This window comes from Bubalus bubalis, chromosome 7 (assembly GCF_019923935.1).
Source record: "Bubalus bubalis isolate 160015118507 breed Murrah chromosome 7, NDDB_SH_1, whole genome shotgun sequence".
In the NCBI taxonomy this organism is placed as follows: Eukaryota; Metazoa; Chordata; class Mammalia; order Artiodactyla; family Bovidae; genus Bubalus; species Bubalus bubalis.
This window is the reverse complement of record NC_059163.1, coordinates 94,930,152-94,950,755: the sequence shown is the minus strand read 5'-3', so window position 1 is coordinate 94,950,755 and position 20,604 is coordinate 94,930,152. Positions and strand designations below refer to the sequence as shown.

The 20,604-nt window shown below is 42.4% G+C and overlaps 1 protein-coding gene across 2 annotated transcripts in view; it reads right to left on the bottom strand.

The window, feature by feature from the left end:
* Positions 1–19,721, bottom strand: part of PPA2 (inorganic pyrophosphatase 2) — a 96,200-nt gene extending 76,479 nt beyond the window's left edge. For both annotated transcript variants that reach the window (XM_006076383.4, XM_006076384.4), the window contains exons 1-2: positions 19,505–19,721; positions 1,170–1,234 (exon numbers count right to left, since the gene is read on the bottom strand). In XM_006076383.4, coding sequence (XP_006076445.1) covers positions 1,170–1,234; positions 19,505–19,676 — 237 coding nt within the window. In that variant the 5' untranslated portion in view covers positions 19,677–19,721. The remainder of the gene's footprint in view (positions 1–1,169; positions 1,235–19,504) is intronic.
* Positions 19,722–20,604: the final 883 nt, after the last annotated feature.

Sequence of the window (20,604 nt, the reverse complement as noted above, 5' to 3'; positions counted from 1 at the left end):
CTGGCTAAGCACGAGGGGCACTCGGTAACTCTCGGCTCTCATTGCCCCCCGTTATCATCGTTATGGAGAGTCCAACCCCGTGAAGACCCGGGAGGCGGCATACATCCTATTCCCATGTTCCATAACCTGACTGTGACACGTGGCAGTCGGCCCCTGAGGTACCACTGGGAAGGTCAAACCAGACTTGCAGCTGCAGCAGCTTCCCACTTTTTCCCTGGCCTCTGCTCCACACCGATCCCACCACGGTTCTGGAAAACCCAACCCCACTAACCAGCCCCACGGAATCTCATCCTGGAATGTAGTTCTGGTCACTGAAAAATGTGGTAATGAAATAAGCCACTTAACTACTCGGATCTTACTGAAAGAACTGCCAAGGTTGAGGTGACTACTAACATCCATTACCAATGATGCCATCTCGCCAACTAGTCAGGAGAGCCCCAGGAATGCTCCAATATTCTGAGTCCCTCTTAGTTCCATCTTCAGCAGATTGCCCTCCAACCTGACTTACGTCCCTTCTACCCTCCCACCTCTCAAGTAATTTTAGGTTCTAAAAGAATAGCTATTCAAAGACTACCATTTTTCCAACTGTATCTTTCTAGCATCGATCTGGTAGAGTAGTTAAAGAGCATGAACTCTGTGGTCAGAAATGCTAAATCAAATCCTTGTTCTGCCACTCACCAGCTATGTGACCTTAGACAAAGTGTCCAAGTCAAGGACGCTTCAGCTCCAGTGTCCTTGGAGATGATAATAGCAATTTATAAGGATTAAATAAAATGGCATATGTTGACATGGTGGCTAGCAAACAGCAGATAATCCACAAATGTTACTATCTTATTATGACTAATACCACTACTATTCTTATTAAAAATAAGCCTCTTGTTAACCTTCCAAATTCTTAACCTTAAATTTTTATTTGCTACCAAATTCTAAGCCTCATAGACTACTAACACTTCTTTCTTCCCAAGTCCTCCCGGAAGAAACCCATTCTTTTCCAAATTCTAATTCATGAAGAAGGCTTATAATCCTGTTACAAAGATAACTGATGCTAATTCTCCTCTGCCCTTCTCTACCGCCAACCAAAACATTTCTTTTTGAAATGCTTCCAAAAAGCATCTTATGGTGATACTAGAAGTAGATATTTTCATGCCCCAAACAAGTTAAAACAATACCTCTTCAGAGTCCACCTTCAGAGGAATATCATGAAAGGGGGAAATGTAGTGACCAGCTACATTCTCTGCAAAGGAAAATAAACAAAAACACAGAATTAAAGCAGTGAACGAGCTTCTTCTTTAGAACAACTATACTCTTACCCACTTTTAAATTTTGAACAAGCTGATAATGTTTTTTCAAAATTAACTTTAACTCCCAATTTAAGGTTTAAATCAACTTTTAAAACTTGCTCCAGTCTGATGACCAAAGAGAAAAATGATAGCCCTCTCTTATCTTTGGGGGATGCCTTCCAAGACCCCAGTGGGTGCCTGAAAATGTTGACACTACCAGACCCCACATAGGTTTTGTTTTGTTTTTCTATACACACCTACATATGATAAAGTTTAATTTATAAATTAGGCACAGTAAGACAATATCCAAATTGCCAGCATCACAACGCTTTGAAGCCATTATTAAGTAAAATAAGGGTTACCTGAACACAAGCTCTGTCTGGGCAGTTGGTCTGACAACCAAGACATCTATCTACTAAGGATGGACAAAGGAATGACTCAGGCCCAGGAGAGGGACAGAACAGGACAGCACCAGACTTCACCATGCTACTCAGAACACAGTGGCACGTCATTTAACACTTAATCGTGAAAAGCAAAACCACAAATAAGGGGGACTGCTGTACACACCAAATCAACTATATCTGGGCTGCTGAAACCATTCACTTACCCCTGTGGCTTAAATATCCAAAGTAAAAAGTCTAAATTAGACTAAAACTCCAAATATGAAAAAATCTTACTTTTGAAAAGAGGTTCATGAATAGGTGAACTGGGTTAAAACTGATGTCAATTTTCCCAAGAAAAACCTAACAACATAATTCCTCATTTCCACCTACAACCCACATGAAACAAAAGATTAAAAGTCCTACCAAAATAAAAGAAACAAGTCATTTGTTCCACTCAGTGATAAGGATGCTAATATTAAGGTAAGCTTAAAACAAAAACAAATTTCAATAAGTGAAACTATTTTATCCTCATTGCATACTGAAATATATATTTAAAATAACTTTAAAAGTATATATTATTTAAATAAAATATGAATGCATACTTTTATTGGAATGTGTGTTTCCAAAAGCTGGGCTTAATATAGCCATAGAAAATTTTCACTTTGTAATTTCCAAAGTCAAGGTACGTACTACTTCTGGCCTGCTACTTCTTTGGTATAATTTTCAAATTTAGACTTTAAAAATATTTTAATAAATAAAGTGAGGACTGGCTAACACTCCAGTAGCAACAAGTATACAGAACACCCAAATCTTGGTTTCTAAGTACCATTCTCCAGTGAGAAGAACTAGGATTTCTTGAAGAAGGGGCTTATTCTACGCCCGGGGCAAAGAAAATACAAGATGAGCTTGGAATATCCTGGAGTACCAGAAAGTTACCAAGTGCTCAAAAAAACAAAAAGTTACGGGTATGTCAATGGAGAAGGAAATGGCAACCCGCTCCAGTATTCTTGTCTGGAGAATTCCATGGACAAAGGAGCCTGGCAGGCTACAGTCCATGGGGCTGCAAAGAGTCAGACATGACTGAGCGACGATCACTCACTCACAGGCACGTCAAAGGGGAAAGGAGTCAACCTGAAAGAGCTCCCAAAGGCCAAAGCTGGAGTAAGTTGAGCAACAAAATAAATAACAGTTACAGGCAAACCTTGGAGACACTGCGGGCTTGGTTCCAGACCACTGTTAGTAAGGCGAATATCGCAATGAGGAAAGTCAGGCAAATTTTTGGTTTCCTAATGTACATAAAAGTTATGTTTACACTACATTCAGTCTATTAAGTGTGCAATAGCATTATATCTAAAAAAGCAATTTATACATTTAAAAAATACTTTATTGCAAAAAAAAAAAAAAAAAGCTAACCATCATCTGAGTCTTCAATGAATCGTACTGCTAACGTCAAAGATCATCAATCACATATCACCATAGCGAATATTATAATAATGAAAGTTTTAAATATTTCGAGAACTATCAAAACGTGACACAGAGACACCAAGTAGTAAATGCTTCTGTGAAACTGCCACGGACAGCCTTGCATGACACAGTGCTGCCACAAAACTATGTGTAAAACGTTCAGTATCTTCAAAGTACAACAAAGCGAGGTATGCCTGTAATGCATTAGAATCCAAAGTATACAATAAATATGCATGATCCATAGTAATACAAATAAATGATTGTATAAATAAATACAAATGACAGAAGAGACAAATCTTCCTTCAGAAAAATCCTAAACAATATATATAGATGTCTCCCCCCACAAAAAAATAAAGCTTACCCTATTCCCCAAGTGTGGACTAGACTTAGTGACTTGCTTCCAAAGAACAGAGTGTGGAAGGGAAAAAACATTTCCATGGAGAAACCTGATGATCAGTATCCTTAACCAAGTGATCAAGGTTAATATCACCAGTGGACAAGTCGTGTTCATAGCATGGATCCCCTGATACACCGGGATAAAGGTACTTCACATCTGCCATGTTCTTCCCCCAAACCCATAACTCCAGTCTCATCATCAACAAGATATTGGACACACCCAAACTGAGGGACATTCTACAAAATACCTAACCAATACTCTTCAGAAGTCTCAAGGTCATCAAGAAACAAACTCATGAAAGGAATGACTGAAAAGGTGTCAGCAACATCCTCTGGATAATGGAAAAAGCAAGAGAGTTCCAGAAAAACATCTATTTCTGCTTTATTGACTATGCCAAAGCCTTTGACTGTGTGGATCACAACAAACTGTGGAAAATTCTTCAAGAGATGGGAATACCAGACCATCTGACCTGCCTCTTGAGAAACCTGTATGCAGGTCAGGAAGCAACAGTTAGAACTGGACATGGAACAACAGACTGGTTCCAAATAGGAAAAGGAGTACGTCAAGGCTGTATATTGTCACCCTGCTTATTTAACTTCTATGCAGAGTACATCATGAGAAACGCTGGACTGGAAGAAACACAAGCTGGAATCAAGATTGCCGGGAGAAGTATCAATAACCTCAGATATGTAGATGACACTACCCTTATGGCAGAAAGTGAAGAGGAACTCAAAAGTCTCTTGATGAAAGTGAAAGTGGAGAGTGAAAAAGTTGGCTTAAAGCTCAACATTCAGAAAACTAAGATCATGGCATCCGGTCCCATCACTTCATGGGAAATAGATGGGGAAACAGTGGAAACAGTGTCAGACTTTATTTTGGGGGCTCCAAAATCACTGCAGATGGTGATTGCAGCCATGAAATTAAAAGACGCTTACTCCTTGAAAGGAAAGTTAGGACCAACCTAGATAGCATATTCAAAAGCAGAGACATTACTTTGCCAACAAAGGTCCATCTAGTCAAGGCTATGGTTTTTCCTGTGGTTATGTATGGATGTGAGAGTTGGACTGTGAAGAAAGCTGAGCGCCGAAGAATTGATGCTTTTGAACTGTGGTGTTGGAGAAGACTCTTGAGAGTCCCTTGGACTGCAAGGAGATCCAACCAGTCCATTCTGAAGGAGATCAGCCCTGGGATTTCTTTGGAAGGAATGATGCTAAAGCTGAAACTCCAGTACTTTGGTCACCTCATGTGAAAAGTTGACTCATTGGAAAAGACTCTGATGCTGGGAGGGATTGGGGGCAGGAGGAGAAGGGGACGACAGAGGATGAGATGGCTGGATGGCATCACTGACTCGATGGACATGGGTCTGGGTGAACTCCGGGAGCTGGTGATGGACAGGGAGGCCTGGCGTGCTGCGATTCATGGGGTCGCAAAGAGTCAGACACGACTGAGCGAATGAACTGACTGAAGGAAATATAATGTCTAAGAGGAAATGTGGTACCCTAAACTGGATCTTGGGACAGAAAAATGATATTATGGAAAAATCAGTGACACCCAAATAAAATGTGGAATTAGTTAATAATATGTATCAATGTTGGTTTCTTAGCTTTGACAAATGCACAGTGGTAATGAAAGATGTTAATGTTAGGGAACATGGTAAGATATATACTGAAATTCTGTACAATTGCTGCAACCTTGTCCAATCTAAAATTATTCCAAAATAAAGTTTATTTAAACAAATGAACACAAACAATGGCTTCTGTCCAATAAAATTAGAAATATACAACTTAACAATGGCCCACACTCCACCAAAATTTCATTTCCTCATCTCATGCTGTGTGGGTTTTCCTTACCACTTATCACTAAAGTTCCTGAAGAAAGAAGACCTTTTGTTGTTGTGTTTCTGTTTGTTCTATTAGGCTGTCTACTGGATCCTCAGAACCCAGAAAAGTTCCCAGCACTTAGTAGGCATTCAGTTAATATGTGCTGAGCAAATATCTCTATTACTATTTCATTTTTCTGTACAAGCTTCTAATATAATTTACCCTCTCCCACCCTAGCAACAAAGTGACTTATGTATGACCCAATGCACAAACTATGATAAAGATAAGAAAAAGCACACAAGTGGCAAAGGATATAAAACTCTCCCTGAACTGAACTGAAGATCTATAAAGCTCTTTTCCATCAGTTAAAAAGGATGCACCTTAAAAAAAAACTTCTCTTTCACATACCACTTCAAATTTCAAATTCTCTGCCTGATTTTAAAGACATCTATGAGCAACACAAAGAACAGGAAACAATACCTATGGCTGATTCATGTTGAGGTTTGACAGAAAACAACAACATTCTATAAAGCAATTATCCTTCGATAAAAAAATTTTTTTAAAAAGAACAGAAAACAAAATTATCAGTTTGCTGCAAGATTATTTACTTTTCTATAAATAACAAAGTTACTTAAATGGGTCACAGTTACATATTTTCTATTAAAATAAAACATAGTGGTGGAGAATTGAACACAGTACAGCAACTTTGGAAAATAGTTTGACAGTTTCTTATAAACGTATGATCCAGAAATAAAGAAAAATGAAAACTTATGCTCAAACAAAAACTTCTCAGTGTATGTTTATAGTGGCTTTACTCAATAACCACAAAAACTGGACACAATTCAAATATCCAACTGGTAAACAGATAAACAAACTATTAAACCCACACAATGGCATTTTACTCAATAGTCCAGCAGCAGCAGCAGCCATTAGTCCATAATAAAAAATGAACTACTGATACACAAAAGAAAATGAAAAAAATCTATAATGCAATTATGCTAAGTGAAAGAAGCTAGATTCAAACAACTCCACTAAGATAACATTCTGGAAAAGGCAAAACTATAGGGATTAAAAACCAGACCAGAGGTTGCCAGAGGTTGAGCGGAGAGGGTGGAGTTGACTTAAAAGAGGAGCCGGGAGAAAATCTGGGGGAGTGACAGACTGTTCTGCACCATCATTGTGCTGGTGTTTAAAAGAGTCTGTATTTCTACTAAAGCTCAGAACTGTTCACACAAAAAAGAAGGCAGTTTAGAAAACTATAGTACATTTTAAGGTATAAATAGGAGCACTTACTGCAAATAACAATCACCCATCTGCGGTTCTTTTCTCTACTAAGTCATAAAGATAAGGTAGAATTCTGAACAAAAGAAAGATTAGCACATTACTATGTTGCTACATTTGCAACCTATCACTGATGGAAATTAACAACCACCACAGCTCTAAGAATTCAGGAAGTCCTACAAACCAAGAAAGTTTGTTATTAAACTTAATGAAGTACAGGAAACTTGAAAGAACAGCTGGGCTACCTGGAATTAAGACTAAATGATACCTCTAGCACACTGACTCGGTGTGAAGTTTCCCTAAAGCTCTTGTTAACTGGGGACAAGTCTCAACAAATACTAAGAAGAGAAGTATGTGCTACTCAAGTATGAGGGCAAACAGGACTAGACTGTGATCATTAAAAGCTAAAGATCTGTGAGAAGTGTTCTTTGACATCTATCACTTCAAACTGGGGTCTAAATATATTCAAACACTAAGGCAGTGCCAATACATACATTAAAATAATTTTCTAATTGCCATTCTGGAAGCCAAAAAGAATATACAGGTAAATGAATGGTTTGACTCAGATAACCAAACCTACTAGAAGCCATTTGGGTCATGAAATAGTTTAAATAAAAACATAATAATAAAGAAAAAAAAGAAAAACGTCTGGGAAAATAAAATAGGGCCTTAGATCTCTGATAATTATAATGCTTTGATGGGCATAATACTAATAACTTTGTACAGGAGCAATGAATACAGAGGGCAAGAGTCTGCCTTGTAGTTGCTGAGTTTGATAAAGTCACTCGATTTCTCTGACACTTTTCTCAATTTCCTGTAATTAAATAATATACAATTTAGTATGCAAAAGGCAATGTATTAGATGTCATAATACAAAAGTGCTAAAATGTGAGCAATGCCTATAGCTAAGTTAGTGCGCACTACACACTATCAGGATCAGCATCATCCTACAAACTGAGAGACAAAGAAGTCCTCTTGGCACAATCAAAGAGCTAATCACTGACCTAACGTACAAAGAAAGGATAAGAATCCATCAGAAGTGTTCTAAAGCCAGTACTATAAGTATATTAGGCTTCACTTAACGCATTCAGTTCAGTTCAGTCGCTCAGTCGTATCCAACTCTTGTGACGCCATGGACTGCAGAACGCCAGGCTTCCCTGTCCATCACCAACTCCCGAAGTCTACTCAAACTCATGTCCATCGAGTCAGTGATGCCATCCAATCATCTCATCCTCTGTCGTCCCTTTCTCCTCCCGCCTTCAATCTTTCAATCATCAGGGTCCTTTCAAACAAGTCAGTTCTTCACATCAGGTGGCCAAAGTATTGGAGTTTCAGCTTCAGCATCAGCCCTTCCAATGAACATTGAGGACTGATTTCCTTTAGGATAGACTGGTTGGATCTCCTTGCAGTCCAAGGGACTCCAAGAGTCTTCTCCAACACCAAATTCAAAGGCATCAATTCTTCTGCACTCAGCTTTCTTTAAAGTCCAACTCTCACATCCATACATGACTACTGGAAAAACCATAGCTTTGACTAGATGGACCTTTGTTGGCAAACTAATGTCTCTGCTTTTTAATATGCTGTCTAGGTTGGTCATCGCTTTTCTTCCAAGGAGCAAGCATCTTTCATGGCTGCAGTCACCATCTGCAGTGACTCTGGAGCCCAAGAAAATAAAGTCTCTCACTGTTTCCATTGTTTCCCCATCTATTTGCCATGAAGTGATGCAACTGGATCCCATGACCTTAGTTTTCTGAATGTTGAGTTCTAAGCAACATTAAATGCATTAAGATTCTTAAACACATTAAGATTCTCTAAAGGTGGGTTTAAAGATAGGTTCTGGTATCCCCTGCTTTTCAAAAGTTTGGTTTAAGCCACTTCACTTTTATAAAAGACCTATATTAGTGCCTGTTTTTGCTAACAATAACAACAGCAACAAAAAAATCCAAAGAGGATTTTTAACTTTTACAAAAAAAAAAAAAAAAGAAATGAAAGCAGCATTCAGTGTGTTTTCAGCAGCTGTTAATGGCGGCATCAAGCAGCCCTGAGCAGTGCGTGTGGCCAGGCAAGCTCCTTTCCTGGGAACTACACTCAGCATCTCAGCAGCAAGTTGCCAGAGCTCTGAACGACGTCCATGAGCACCTGTGCTTTCTCTCCATTTATCTTGTGCATTTGTTAGCAAGAGGTCTCCTAAGGTATGGCTTCTTTAAAACATTTCAGCTGATGGATAATTTCATAGGACCACTCCACTTCTAGATAGAGAAACCTGTGCTTTCTATCCTGCTGCTGCTGCTGCTGCTAAGTCGCTTCAGTTGTGTCTGACTCTGTGCGACCCCATAGATGGCAGCCCACCAGGCTCCCCCGTCCCTGGGATCCTCCAGGCAAGAACACTGGAGTGGGTTGCCATTTCCTTCTCCAATGCATGCATGCGGGCTAAGTCATTTCAGTTGTGTCCGACTCCTAGAGACCCCATGGACTGCAGCCTACCAGGCTCCTCTGTCCATGGGATTTTCCAGGCAAGAGTACTGGAGTGGGTTGCCATTGCCTTCTCTCTGATCCGGTCTAAAATGAATGGGGTAATCCTTATTATACCTCTGAGCCATGGACAGACTTGGTACACGCAGCAAGCACTGTGGCAGCGCATGCCACCTTTTAAAGACAGAACTGCAGCACACATCAGAAACAGCCCTTTCTTAGAGGCTCAGAATAAAGTAGTGATAATCTTAGGTTAGAACTTCATTATCTGCAGCTCAGACTGGTTGTTCTTTAGAATTATAACCAAATTGTTGCCAATTTACTTTTTCAAATACTGTAATATATTCATATAGTTTTTAATTTACAATATTAGAATATTATCTACTGATTTCGGCTCTGAAAGGTAAGTTTAGTTCATCTGACTGCAACCTAATCCCTTTAAATTCTCTGTTGGCCAATACTTTACAGCTTTACTCCTTGCTTCATCAAAACATAAACAGCATTTCTTGACTCAACTTACAAGGCTTTTTCTCTTTCTTCATTCTTTTTCCTTATTTTTTATCTTCTGCACTTACATTTTTTCACTTCAAAGCTGATAAAATGTTCTATAATCCTATTGAGTTTTCCATGCTTTTCCTGTTAGTGTATTTCCTAAAGATCAGAAAAGCCTCGATTGCTTATTAAGCAGATCTCATACCTAGTTAATCAGAATCATAAGGAGAGAAATCTGGGTATTTATATTATTAGTAAGCATATGAGTCAGGCAAGTTTAAGAAGCATTGCTAGATGTTGATTTTTGGCCAAGTAGAATCTTACAGATAATTTCCGTTTCTGTTCAACTTCTATTTTGAGTTGTGTTTCTAATTTTCTTCCTTAGTCAGTCATAATCATATCTATCAATTATTCAAATGTCTCACAGCTTCCACAGAAACTATGGAATTCTCTAACCAAATAGCTCCCTTTGGAAATCATACTTTCTGTTGCAATCTGGATTGGATGCTTTCTTGGCATCTTGAGACTCTGCTTTGTTGGTTTCCAACTTAGATCTGTTTTCTGGATTCCATGCTTTCAGCTTTGTTTGTTTTACCTGTTTTGCAAGAGCATATTCCTAACTTGTGTAGTGTAAGAAAGGAGGCACGGGAGGTAAGTCTCCAAAGTCCTTAAATGCCTGAAGTGTCTTGACTCAGCCTACACCCTGGATTAATGATTGCCAGGGTAAATTCTAGAAGGAAAACGATCTCAGAATTTTGGAAGCGTTACTCCAGTCTGAGCTTTCAGGGCTGCTCGTAGTCAGATACCAGTTTGTTCTTGGTCCTCTGCAGGTGGCCTGTTCTCCCCGCTTCCCCTCCTCCCAACCCCAGGGACTTTCAGGGTCTTCTTTATAAAAGCCTCTGTTTTCTGAGTTTTCACAGCAGAGTCAGGGACTCAGAGCACTTGGGTACTTAAATTCTTAGATCTCTTTCACTATTCCTTTGAAAATTCTTCATTTTGTCTGTTGTTTCCTTCTGGAACTCATAGTATCCAAATGTTAAAACTTCCTAGAGTAAATCTCTATGTTTCTTCTACCTTTTTTTATTCCCCCCCCACCCCCTACCCCTACCCCCCACCCCCCACCCCCCCCCACCCCCACCCCCGCTGTCTCTTTGACATTTTGTTTTACTTTCTGGTAGATTTCTTTACCTTATGTTCTAACTTCTCTGTATCAGCTTTCTAGGACTGCCCTAACAAATTATTACACACTTGGTGGCTTAAAATAACAGAACACCAATTTACCCACTTCCCCTTCTATCAACTTTTGTGTCTTAATCAGATTTTAATCTCCAAAAGCTCTTGTTCTTTGACTGCCTTTTCTTCATAGCCTCCTCTTCCTTCTTAATGGGTACAATCACTTGCTGAAATCTCAGTGGATACCTGTGTGACTCTGAAAAATTCTGGTTCTCTTTTCTTTTTTCCCATTTAGTTTTTAAGGTTTTCTTAAAATCATTCATTCAGTAAATACTTATTGAACACATACAGTATACTAAGCACTGTTTTAGGTACTAGATATACAAAGTCCTTGCTTTTGTGGAATTTATATTCTGCTCAGGGGTTGGTGCATAGAAGCAATGAATATGCTTTTAACTTGATCAGGTATTGGGCAAGAAAAGAATGGCGGAAGGAGATAATATTTTATATGGAAATGCCAGGGAAGCGGAATGAAGCGAGGAAGAGGGTCAAGCAGACATCTAGGGAGGCACACTGCATGAGGAGCAAGCACAGAGGTGCTGAAGCAAGAAAACACAGGGCATCTGGAGACACCCAGAGGCCAGGATGGCTGGAGCACGATGATCTGAAGGAAGAGAGGTAAGCAAAGACTTCAGTGACGAAGCCCAGGATCAGCTCACACAGGACCTTGCAACAGTAAGAGAAGAACCTGGCATGATCAGACTTATATGTCATGACTTCTGGTGGAAAGCAGGCTTCAGGAGACAGTGGTGGAGCAGGGTGAAGAACCAGGAGGCCCCTGCAATCGGTCAAGTGAAAGATGCTGGTGATGTGGATACAGGAGCACAGGTGGCAGCGGAGATGAGTAACTGTCTTCTGGATACATTTCAAAAGCTGGACTGAAGGGAGAGACTAGTAGCTAGATATAGGGTAAGAGTGGCCACAACAATGGTTCCTAAGTTACTGGTCATAGGTGTGAAGGCCGAAATAGTTGGGTAGGGGTGGGGGACAGGGAGTTCTGTTTTCTACACATTAACTTCAGGTTAACTTCTGGGACATCTCAGTGGAAATACACAGTACATTTACCGCATGTGTAAATCTTGAGCTCAAGAAGAGACTAGGGCTAACATTACAAATCTGGGAGGAGGGATATCTCGATAGATGGGATCATCTACAGCAAAAGCAGCAACAGAAACTCTGGCCCACAGCCCAAATCCAGCACAAGGGCTGTCCCTACTTTTATAAACAGCCTTTGGGGAACATAGCCATACCCATACCTTTACTCGCTGGTTGCTTTTGCCCCACAACACAGAGTTAAGTAGTTTGTGAGGGACCACCGGTCTTGCTAAAACCTAAACTATTTACTATTGGGCTCTTTTCAGAAAGGGCTTGCCAACCCCTGCCCTAGAGAGAGAAAAGATAGATATATGTGCAAAGTACTGAGTCCCGGGCCATTTCAAAGGTCAGAGTTCAGATCAGAGAATCCAGCAAAGGAAACTGCTGATGGAGAAGCTATCAAAAGAAGATAAAAGACAGTGTTGTCCCAGGAGAGGAAAAAAAAAATTTCAAGGCAGGAAGAGGGTTAGACTGTGAAAATACTGTTGAGAATTCACCTGGGAGGAGAATTTTCAGTTGATCATTAATTTGCCACATGAAGGTCACCTTTCGACAAAGCAGTTTGGTAGATAACAGTAGCAGTGAGGAAAACCTGTCTGAAGGTGACCCCTGACAAGCTGGTCTATAGTTACGAATAAAAGACTAGGAAAAGCCGATGTGTGTGGGAGAGGCTTGGCCAAGGGCCGGCTTCCTGTGAGGACGTGCGCTTAAGAAGCCGGCTGTGACAATGGCACATCCCCGAGTCGGAGAGACAGCAACGCCATCAGGCTGTCCCACCGGCCTCCAGGCACGTCCTTCAACTTCTGCGGAAGGAATCAGGCCATGGCCTGAGCCCCAGGCCTGCATTGTAAACATCCATGCGCCTGCCAGCCCATAATACAACTTACACGGCTCCTCCTGTTTCAAGCTCCACATCTCTCTCTCTCTCTCACGTGTCTCCCATATGTCAACATGTCCCAGACCCTGAGGTTCTGCAAAGCAGCTCAGCTTCCTCTGAAACTACAGACCCTCAGCACACAGACTTAAGTTGGGACTTCCTCTGTGCCTCTTCACCAATAACCACACCTCCATCTGCTTTTCTTCCTTTATAAATATTCTGAAATCACCAGCTTTAATGGCTCCTTCTTATTTGTTGTTTCAGGGTTATCTTTTTTTATCCACCTACTATCACTTTTGGATATTTATGAGGAGAGAGAAAAACAATGGGAGTCACCCCCACCACCTTGTTGGGGTATTTCACTTTGTCAAAAATCAGACTACATACCTACTAGGCATTAGCTAACAAATTCTATCAGGCCCATCAACGTATATTCAGTTCAGTTGCTCAGTCGTGTCCGACTCTTTACGACCCATGAATCGCAGCACGCCAGGCCTCCCTGTCCATCACCAACTCCGGGAGTTCACTCAGACTCACGTCCATCGAGTCAGTGATGCCATCCAGCCATCTCATCCTCTGTCGTCCCCTTCTCCTCCTTCCCCCAATCCCTCCCAGCATCAGAGTCTTTTACAATGAGTCAGCTCTTCGCATGAGGTGGCCAAAGTACTGGAGTTTCAGCTTTAGCATCATTCCTTCCAAAGAAATCCCAGGGCTGATCTCCTTCAGAATGGACTGGTTGGATCTCCTTGCAGTCCAAGGGACTCTCGAGAGTCTTTTCCAACACCACAGTTCAAAAGCATCAATTCTTCGGCGCTCAGCTTTCTTCACAGTCCAACTCTCACATCCATACATGACCACTGGAAATATATTAGATGTTGCCAAACAATGTCAAAATTTTACCTTCAACTGGACTGAAATGAGATTTCATTCAGTCACTTTGTAAGTTATCTACATGTTTTTCTCTTAGAATAGCAAGTTGTTTCAGAATGAAAGTTCACTTAAATCAGCAAGTGAGAAAATCAAATGGACTGCAAAACCTGTATCTAATTATATGTATCATATACATCAAATAGCTACATGTAGGCCAAGTACCAACATACTATCACATATGATTACTAAAACCATTTATGGACATGCTTACTGGAAGCTGTGGCAATGACAAAACCAAATAAATACAATTAATGTTTCTATATCCACACAATAACCATTATGTTATATTACATTAATTCAAGTTCTATGATATAGGCAAAATTTTAAAAAAAAAAAGGTTATAAGAACTCATATATTTAAGGCTCAAAACACACCTTTTGTGTAGTACTCATTGTAAATTTTATTAAGTCCAGATGTGTGGTACATTCAATGGCAGATTGCTCCTACTATTCAAATGATGTATGTTAAGAAAACATATAATAATTTCAACATAAACATATGCTTATTATAAATGATAAAACAAATTCATTGTTTAAAACCTGTATGATTCATTCTCATGCTAAATAAAAGCAACTGGAATTATCTATGGCGTTATTTCTCTAAGTGAACCAGTCACCTTGCTTGCTTGCTAAGTCGCTTCAGTCATGTCTGACTCTGTGTGACCCCATAGATGGCAGCCCACCAGGCTCCCTGTCCCTGGGATTCTCCAGGCAAGAACACTGGAGTGGGTTGCCATTTCCTTCTCCAATGCTGCTGCCAAGTCACTTCAGTCGTGTCCGACTCTGTGCGACCCCACAGACGGCAGCCCACCAGGCTCCCCCGTCCCTGGGATTCTCCAGGCAAGAACACTGGAGTGGGTTGCCATTTCCTTTTCCAATGCATGAAAGTGAAAAGTGAAAGTGAAGTCGCTCAGTCTATCCGACCCTCAGCGACCCCATGGACTGCAGCCCACCAGGCTCCCCCATCCATGGGATTTTCCAGGCAAGACTACTGGAGTGGGGTGCCATCGCCTTCTCCGGAACCAGTCACCTACCCCACAGTAACAAAAATCCAAATTATGAAAAGCTTAGTTTCTCCTCATCCTTTCAGAAAACTTAAAAAATTTTAAATAATGAATTATAAGTTATGAACAAAAGAAACACATAGAGACTACCAAATAAATACTGGCATACAATGTTATGTCTCTAGTCCTATATGAACAAGTCTTACTTCATTATGATTTCACAACTAATTCAAAAGATTGCAGGTCATCAGTACCCATTAAAACTCCTGAGACTTGGAATTAATAAATTGGGACACAAAGTATCCAATTCTATCCATATCCCACTGTTCTCGTCCTTTATAAAATCTAACAAGAATTTTGGTCTAGTGTCTTAAAGTCAAAAGGGAAAAAGGAATAATACATATTTTTAAACATTAACCATGTACCAAGCAGGAGACACTAATAATCTTTACATATATGGTATCGTTTAGCTGCCACAGCAATTCTATAAAATCATCAGTGTTATTCCCATTTTACAGATGGAGAAATTGAGCTAAAGGAAGCAATTCTATAAAATCATCAGTGCCATTCCCATTTTACAGATGGAGAAATTGAGCTAAAGGAAATCAAGTGATGCCAAGCCTACAACCTATTTTTTTTTCCATTTAAAAAAATTTTTAATTAGAGGATAATTACTTTACAACATTGTGATGGTTTCTGCCATAAATCAACATGAACTGGCCATAGGTATACATACTTCCCCTCCTCCTTGAACCTCCCTCCTGTCTCCCTCCCCATCCCGCCCCTCTACAACCCAAGTCTTTTGACTATTAATCTAGAACTCAATGCTTCCCAAATAGAATTCTATGAAACTCCAGAGTTACTAAAATGTCAACAAATGTTCTGAGAAACAGGGGCTTTGGGATTCAAAAGTTTGGAACAAGTTACGTTACATAAAAATTTCCAAGAACTTTAATATGCACACGGTGACTCCCCAAGGTAATAAAATGGGAAGTGGTTTGCTAATTTAATAAACCATGAAGCTCTTCCTTTAAAGAAAATCTAATAATACACCATGGGATGCTTGTGCTCAACTAAGCAGTTTGGAAAATGACTGATTCCGATCTCCTCTTTCCGTGGCTCAATAAAATGATGTAGTGAGAGGTTCAATTAGTCACACAAGTCCCCACAAAAAGTAAATTACAGGGCCAAGAGGCCTCATGATTACCACCAGGATGCTCTTCCCCATCACCTTGTCTCACTTCAATACTATTCCTACAAGGTTTAACACCAATTAAAAGGGAAAAACCAAGTACTGCATCTATCATTTATTCTAATTCTTCTGAATGGTGGTAAAGAGAACCATTTACAGAAATGAAATTCAAAAAAGCCTACCTCCCAACTTCACTAGTATTACAGAGGCTTGGGAAATATTTGGAAATGTGGGAAATTATTTCACTGCTAAACAATACTAAACAACATTTTTCAAAAAAAGTGGTATACTGATGCTCTTCTTTGAAGGGAGAGAACTGCACCATATTACTGCTCACGGATACTGCCAGAGTACAAATATCCAATTTATTTATCTTTATAAAGAGTAAATTGCTCACTGTTTCCCACATACCCCCTAACACTGAAGGGGCTTCATTTCACATTGTCCTACCCCTTCCAGCAAACTATAAACTGTCCTGGGTCAAGGACGCCATCTGGCGTTTAATTGAGGAATTGTTCAACCCAACAATCTCGATGGCTATCTCACTGCCTGGCCTCTCCTCTGAACTACTTCCTTCCAATTTTTGCCCATCAACCTTAGTAAAATCATTTTTCTTCTTTTCTGTCAATTATTTCAACTGAATGAGATATAAATATAATATTTTATATTTATATAAAATATATTTTGTGGCATTCCAGCTATAGAAAAGTCATGAGTCTGAAACACGAAGCAACTAAAAAAACCACACCACAGCAAGAGGTCAACAGAGCCTCAGAAATGCCTAACAGATAACGTTAGGAGTATCTCTTAGTCATCCCCTCCAGAGAATACTGGCACTAAGGAGGGCCTTGAAGAGCACTGGTAGGTCAACTGCTTTCTTTCACAGCTACAGACACTGGCCATGTAAGAGATGACGCCACGGCCTGCCAACAGCACGCAGCGAGTCATTGTAGAGCCAGAATCAAGGCCTAGGACTCTCCATTCCAAAGTCCGTGCTCAGCAGGCTACACCGCATGCTCCAGGATCCTCAAGGTTGTTTTTTCCTCAGCCAACATTCAAATAAAATATTTTTTAGTGTTTTTATATTTTCCTTAACTAATTATATCAATATTATGAACCTCTCGGGCCCATAACTAAAATTTTCTCAGTGCCACATCTAACAGGTCCAGCACACACTTCATAATTTATTACTCTATTTATAACAAATCTAAAATACTTTCACCATTTTAGGAGTTAGACAGCTTCTATCTACCTTGAAATCTGCCAATCTGTTAACACTGTTACCATGGAAAGCTATTCCTCAAACCATCGTGTTGTAACGTTTTACAACAATCCATCAGAAATTTGGGTCTTCCTGTTAATGGTTCCTCTCTACTTCATTGCTGCTGCTGCTAAGTTGCTTCAGTCGTGTCTAACTCTGTGTGACCCCAGAGATGGCAGCCCACCAGGCTCCCCCGTCCCTGGGATTCTCCAGGCAAGAACACTGGAGTGGGGTGCCAGTTCCTTCTCCAGTGCGTGACAGTGAAAAGTGAAAGTGAGGTCACTCAGTTGTGTCCGACTCTATGCGACCCCATGGACTGCAGCCTACCAGGCTCCTCCGCCCATGGGATTTTCCAGGTGAGAGTACTGGAGTGGGGTGCCATTGCCTTCTCCGCTCTACTTCATTAGCCTTGACCAAATAAGGATGGGAAAGAATATGGAGAAAAGTTTAAAGAAAACTGGAATTTTAGTATCAGCTGTGCCTGTGTGCTCAGTTGCTCAATCGTGACCGACTCCTTGCGATTCCATAGACTGTAGTTCACCAGGCTCCTCTGTCCATGGGATTCTCCAAGTAAGAACACTGGAGTGGGTTGCCATTTCCTGCTCCAGGGCATCTTCCAACCCAAAGACAGTAACCACAAAACTATGCAAATTGAGTCTTCTCTCCTATAAAATATGCCTCCACCCTAGGCTCAAGTCAGAGAAGGCGATGGCACCCCACTCCAGTACTCTTGCCTGGAAAATCCCATGGATGGAGGAGCCTGGTAGGCTGCAGTCCACAGGGTTGCTAAGAGTCGGACACGACTGAGCGACTTCACTTTCACTTTTCACTTTCCTGCATTGGAGAAGGACATGGCAACCCACTCCAGTGTTCTTGCCTGGAGAATCCCAGGGACAGGGGAGCCTGGTGGGCTGCCGTCTATGGGGTCGCACAAGTTGGACACGACTGATGTGACTTAGCAGCCACCCTAGGCTCAAGTAGGAAACGTGTAAACATTTTGTAAATTACAGGTATCAAAAATGATCACAAGTATTAACAACATAATTTATATTCTAGACGCTGTGACTAATCTCTTTGCATACACTATGCCATGTAATTCTTACAGCCCTATTTTACATATGAGAAAAACCAAGGCTCAGCAAGTTTGGAAACTCCTCCAGGATCACAGAGTTAAGAGTTAAAGAATCCAGATTCGAGCTGAGACTCAAAGTCTCTAGAGTTGGCATTCCTAATTGGTGGGCAGTAAGGCAAGGCCTCGGAGAAGGCAATGGCACCCCACTCCAGTCCTCTTGCCCGGAAAATCCCGTGGACGGAGGAGCCCGGTGGGCCGCAGTCCACGGGGTCGCACAGAGTCGGACACGACTGAGCGACTTCACTTTCACTTTTCACTTTCATGCATTGCAGAAGGAACCGGCACCCCACTCCAGTGTTCTTGCCTGGAGAATCCCAGGGACAGAGGAGCCTGGTGGGCTGCCGTCTCTGGGGTGGCACAGAGTCGGACACGACTGAAGCGACTTAGCAGCAGCAGCAGCAGCAGCAGCAAGGCAAAGCCGACTTTAGGGGGGGGAAAAAAAAGGTACTATTCCCCTTGGGGCTTTCAGATCAGTGAGGGATGACAGCAACTCAACCAACCTCGCTGCTTCACATCCTAGCTAACCTGCACAGTGAAACACACAGGTGCAAAAAAAAAAAAAATGAGACTAAGGGAGACCTGGGTCTTTCCCATTTTAGCTGGTCCTAAGTCGCTTCGCCCTCCGGATTTGCTCAATTTGGGGAGGAGAAGGGGTTACTTTGGAACCAACTTGGTCCTTGATCGTGGATCACATTCAAGGTGCAAACTCACGAGTATAAATTCAGGCTGCTGAGCCTTCATCAGAGCCCCGCCCCATAAAAGAAGAACAGCTGGACCAAGCATCTCCGAGGTCCCGCCTGCCTCTCCAATCGCCAGCGGCCCTAGCCTGAGAAGCTTTGTTACGCCCACCCGGAGGGCGGGCTGACCCGGGAACTCCGTTCACCACAGTTGAATCCGGAACGCTGGGCGGGGGCCGGGCTAACGGCTGCGGGCCGGGCAGGTGACGCCGGTCCCCGCTCAGGGTGACCCGGCGCGGCCCCGCCTGTCGCCCTGCGTCTCTGCGCTCCGTGACTGGGACCTGGCGGCTCCCTTCGCAGGCAGCTCCCGCAGCTCGGCGCGGGCCCCCGCGTGCGGGAACGTGGCCTGGACCGCGCGGCGACCGCGCTGTGCCCGCCGGACGCAGGGATGGAGGCCACGCTCCCATCCCCAACCTCCCGTGCGACGCGCGGCGGGCCTCCCGCGAGCTACTTACTGAAAAAGAGGCGGTAATCGGGAGAGTGGGGCTGGCCGCGCTCCTCAGTGCGGTACAGGGCCATGGTCCGAAGCGGCCCGGGCCCTGCGCTGGCTCCCCGCAGCAGGCGGGCGGCGGCGGCGCCCACGGGCCAGGCCCAGCTGGTGCGCAGCAGTGGCAGCAGCGCGCGCATGGCGTAGACACTGGTCCGGCTTCGCGCGGGTGGTGCCGGGGGACCCGCCCGGCCGCGCGCCGGCGCCCCCTACCGCCCGGAGTGGGCACTCCCAGGCGGAGGTTTGGAACCCCGCCCCCGCCACGCTGGCGTTGGAGACTGCTCCTAGAAATTAGAACGCCTGGCAAATTGGCAGGATTGCACAAGGGTACCCGCAGCGAGACCGAGGTTCAAGACCCACCACCCTTGAGGAGCTCACTGCCACTTATTAATGTATACATGCATTCACTCGTTACTCACTCATCCAGACAGCATTTACTATCGTATTTATCATGCGTGTGTGCTAAGTCACTTCAGTCGTGTCCAACTCTTTGCGACCCCATGGACTGTAGCCCGCCAGGCTACTCTGTCCATGGGATTTTCCAGGCAAGGATATTGGAGTGGGTTCCCGTTTCCTTCTCCAGGGGATCTTCCCGACAAGGATCGAACCTGTGTCTCTCATACCTCCTACGGCAGGCAGGTTCTTTACCACTAGTGGCCACCCAGCCATAGCGACTTAATATTGACTGATTGCTCTGTCCCAAGCACCCTCTATATCCTGTCCAATGTAGGAGACAAGCATGCACACGCATGAAAACATCACTGTGAGACATAATCAGGCCTCCTTATGAAGACTTGACATAACTTACAGAGCCCCAAACGGTAACTTCCTCAAATGCCTTCTCCATGAAGCCCTTCCTACTTAATCCAAGTAGAGATGATATATCGTTCCTTTTTCTTACATTTTCTTTCCTACAGTGGCACCTGGTACTGTGCCTCCTATGCTTGTAAACTTACCATCTTCCCCATTTCATCGTGATCTGCACACTGGATTGTCTACATGCCAAGCACTTAAGATTTGAGATTTAGTACTTTTGAAGAATGGAACATCCAACATGCCTTACATAGA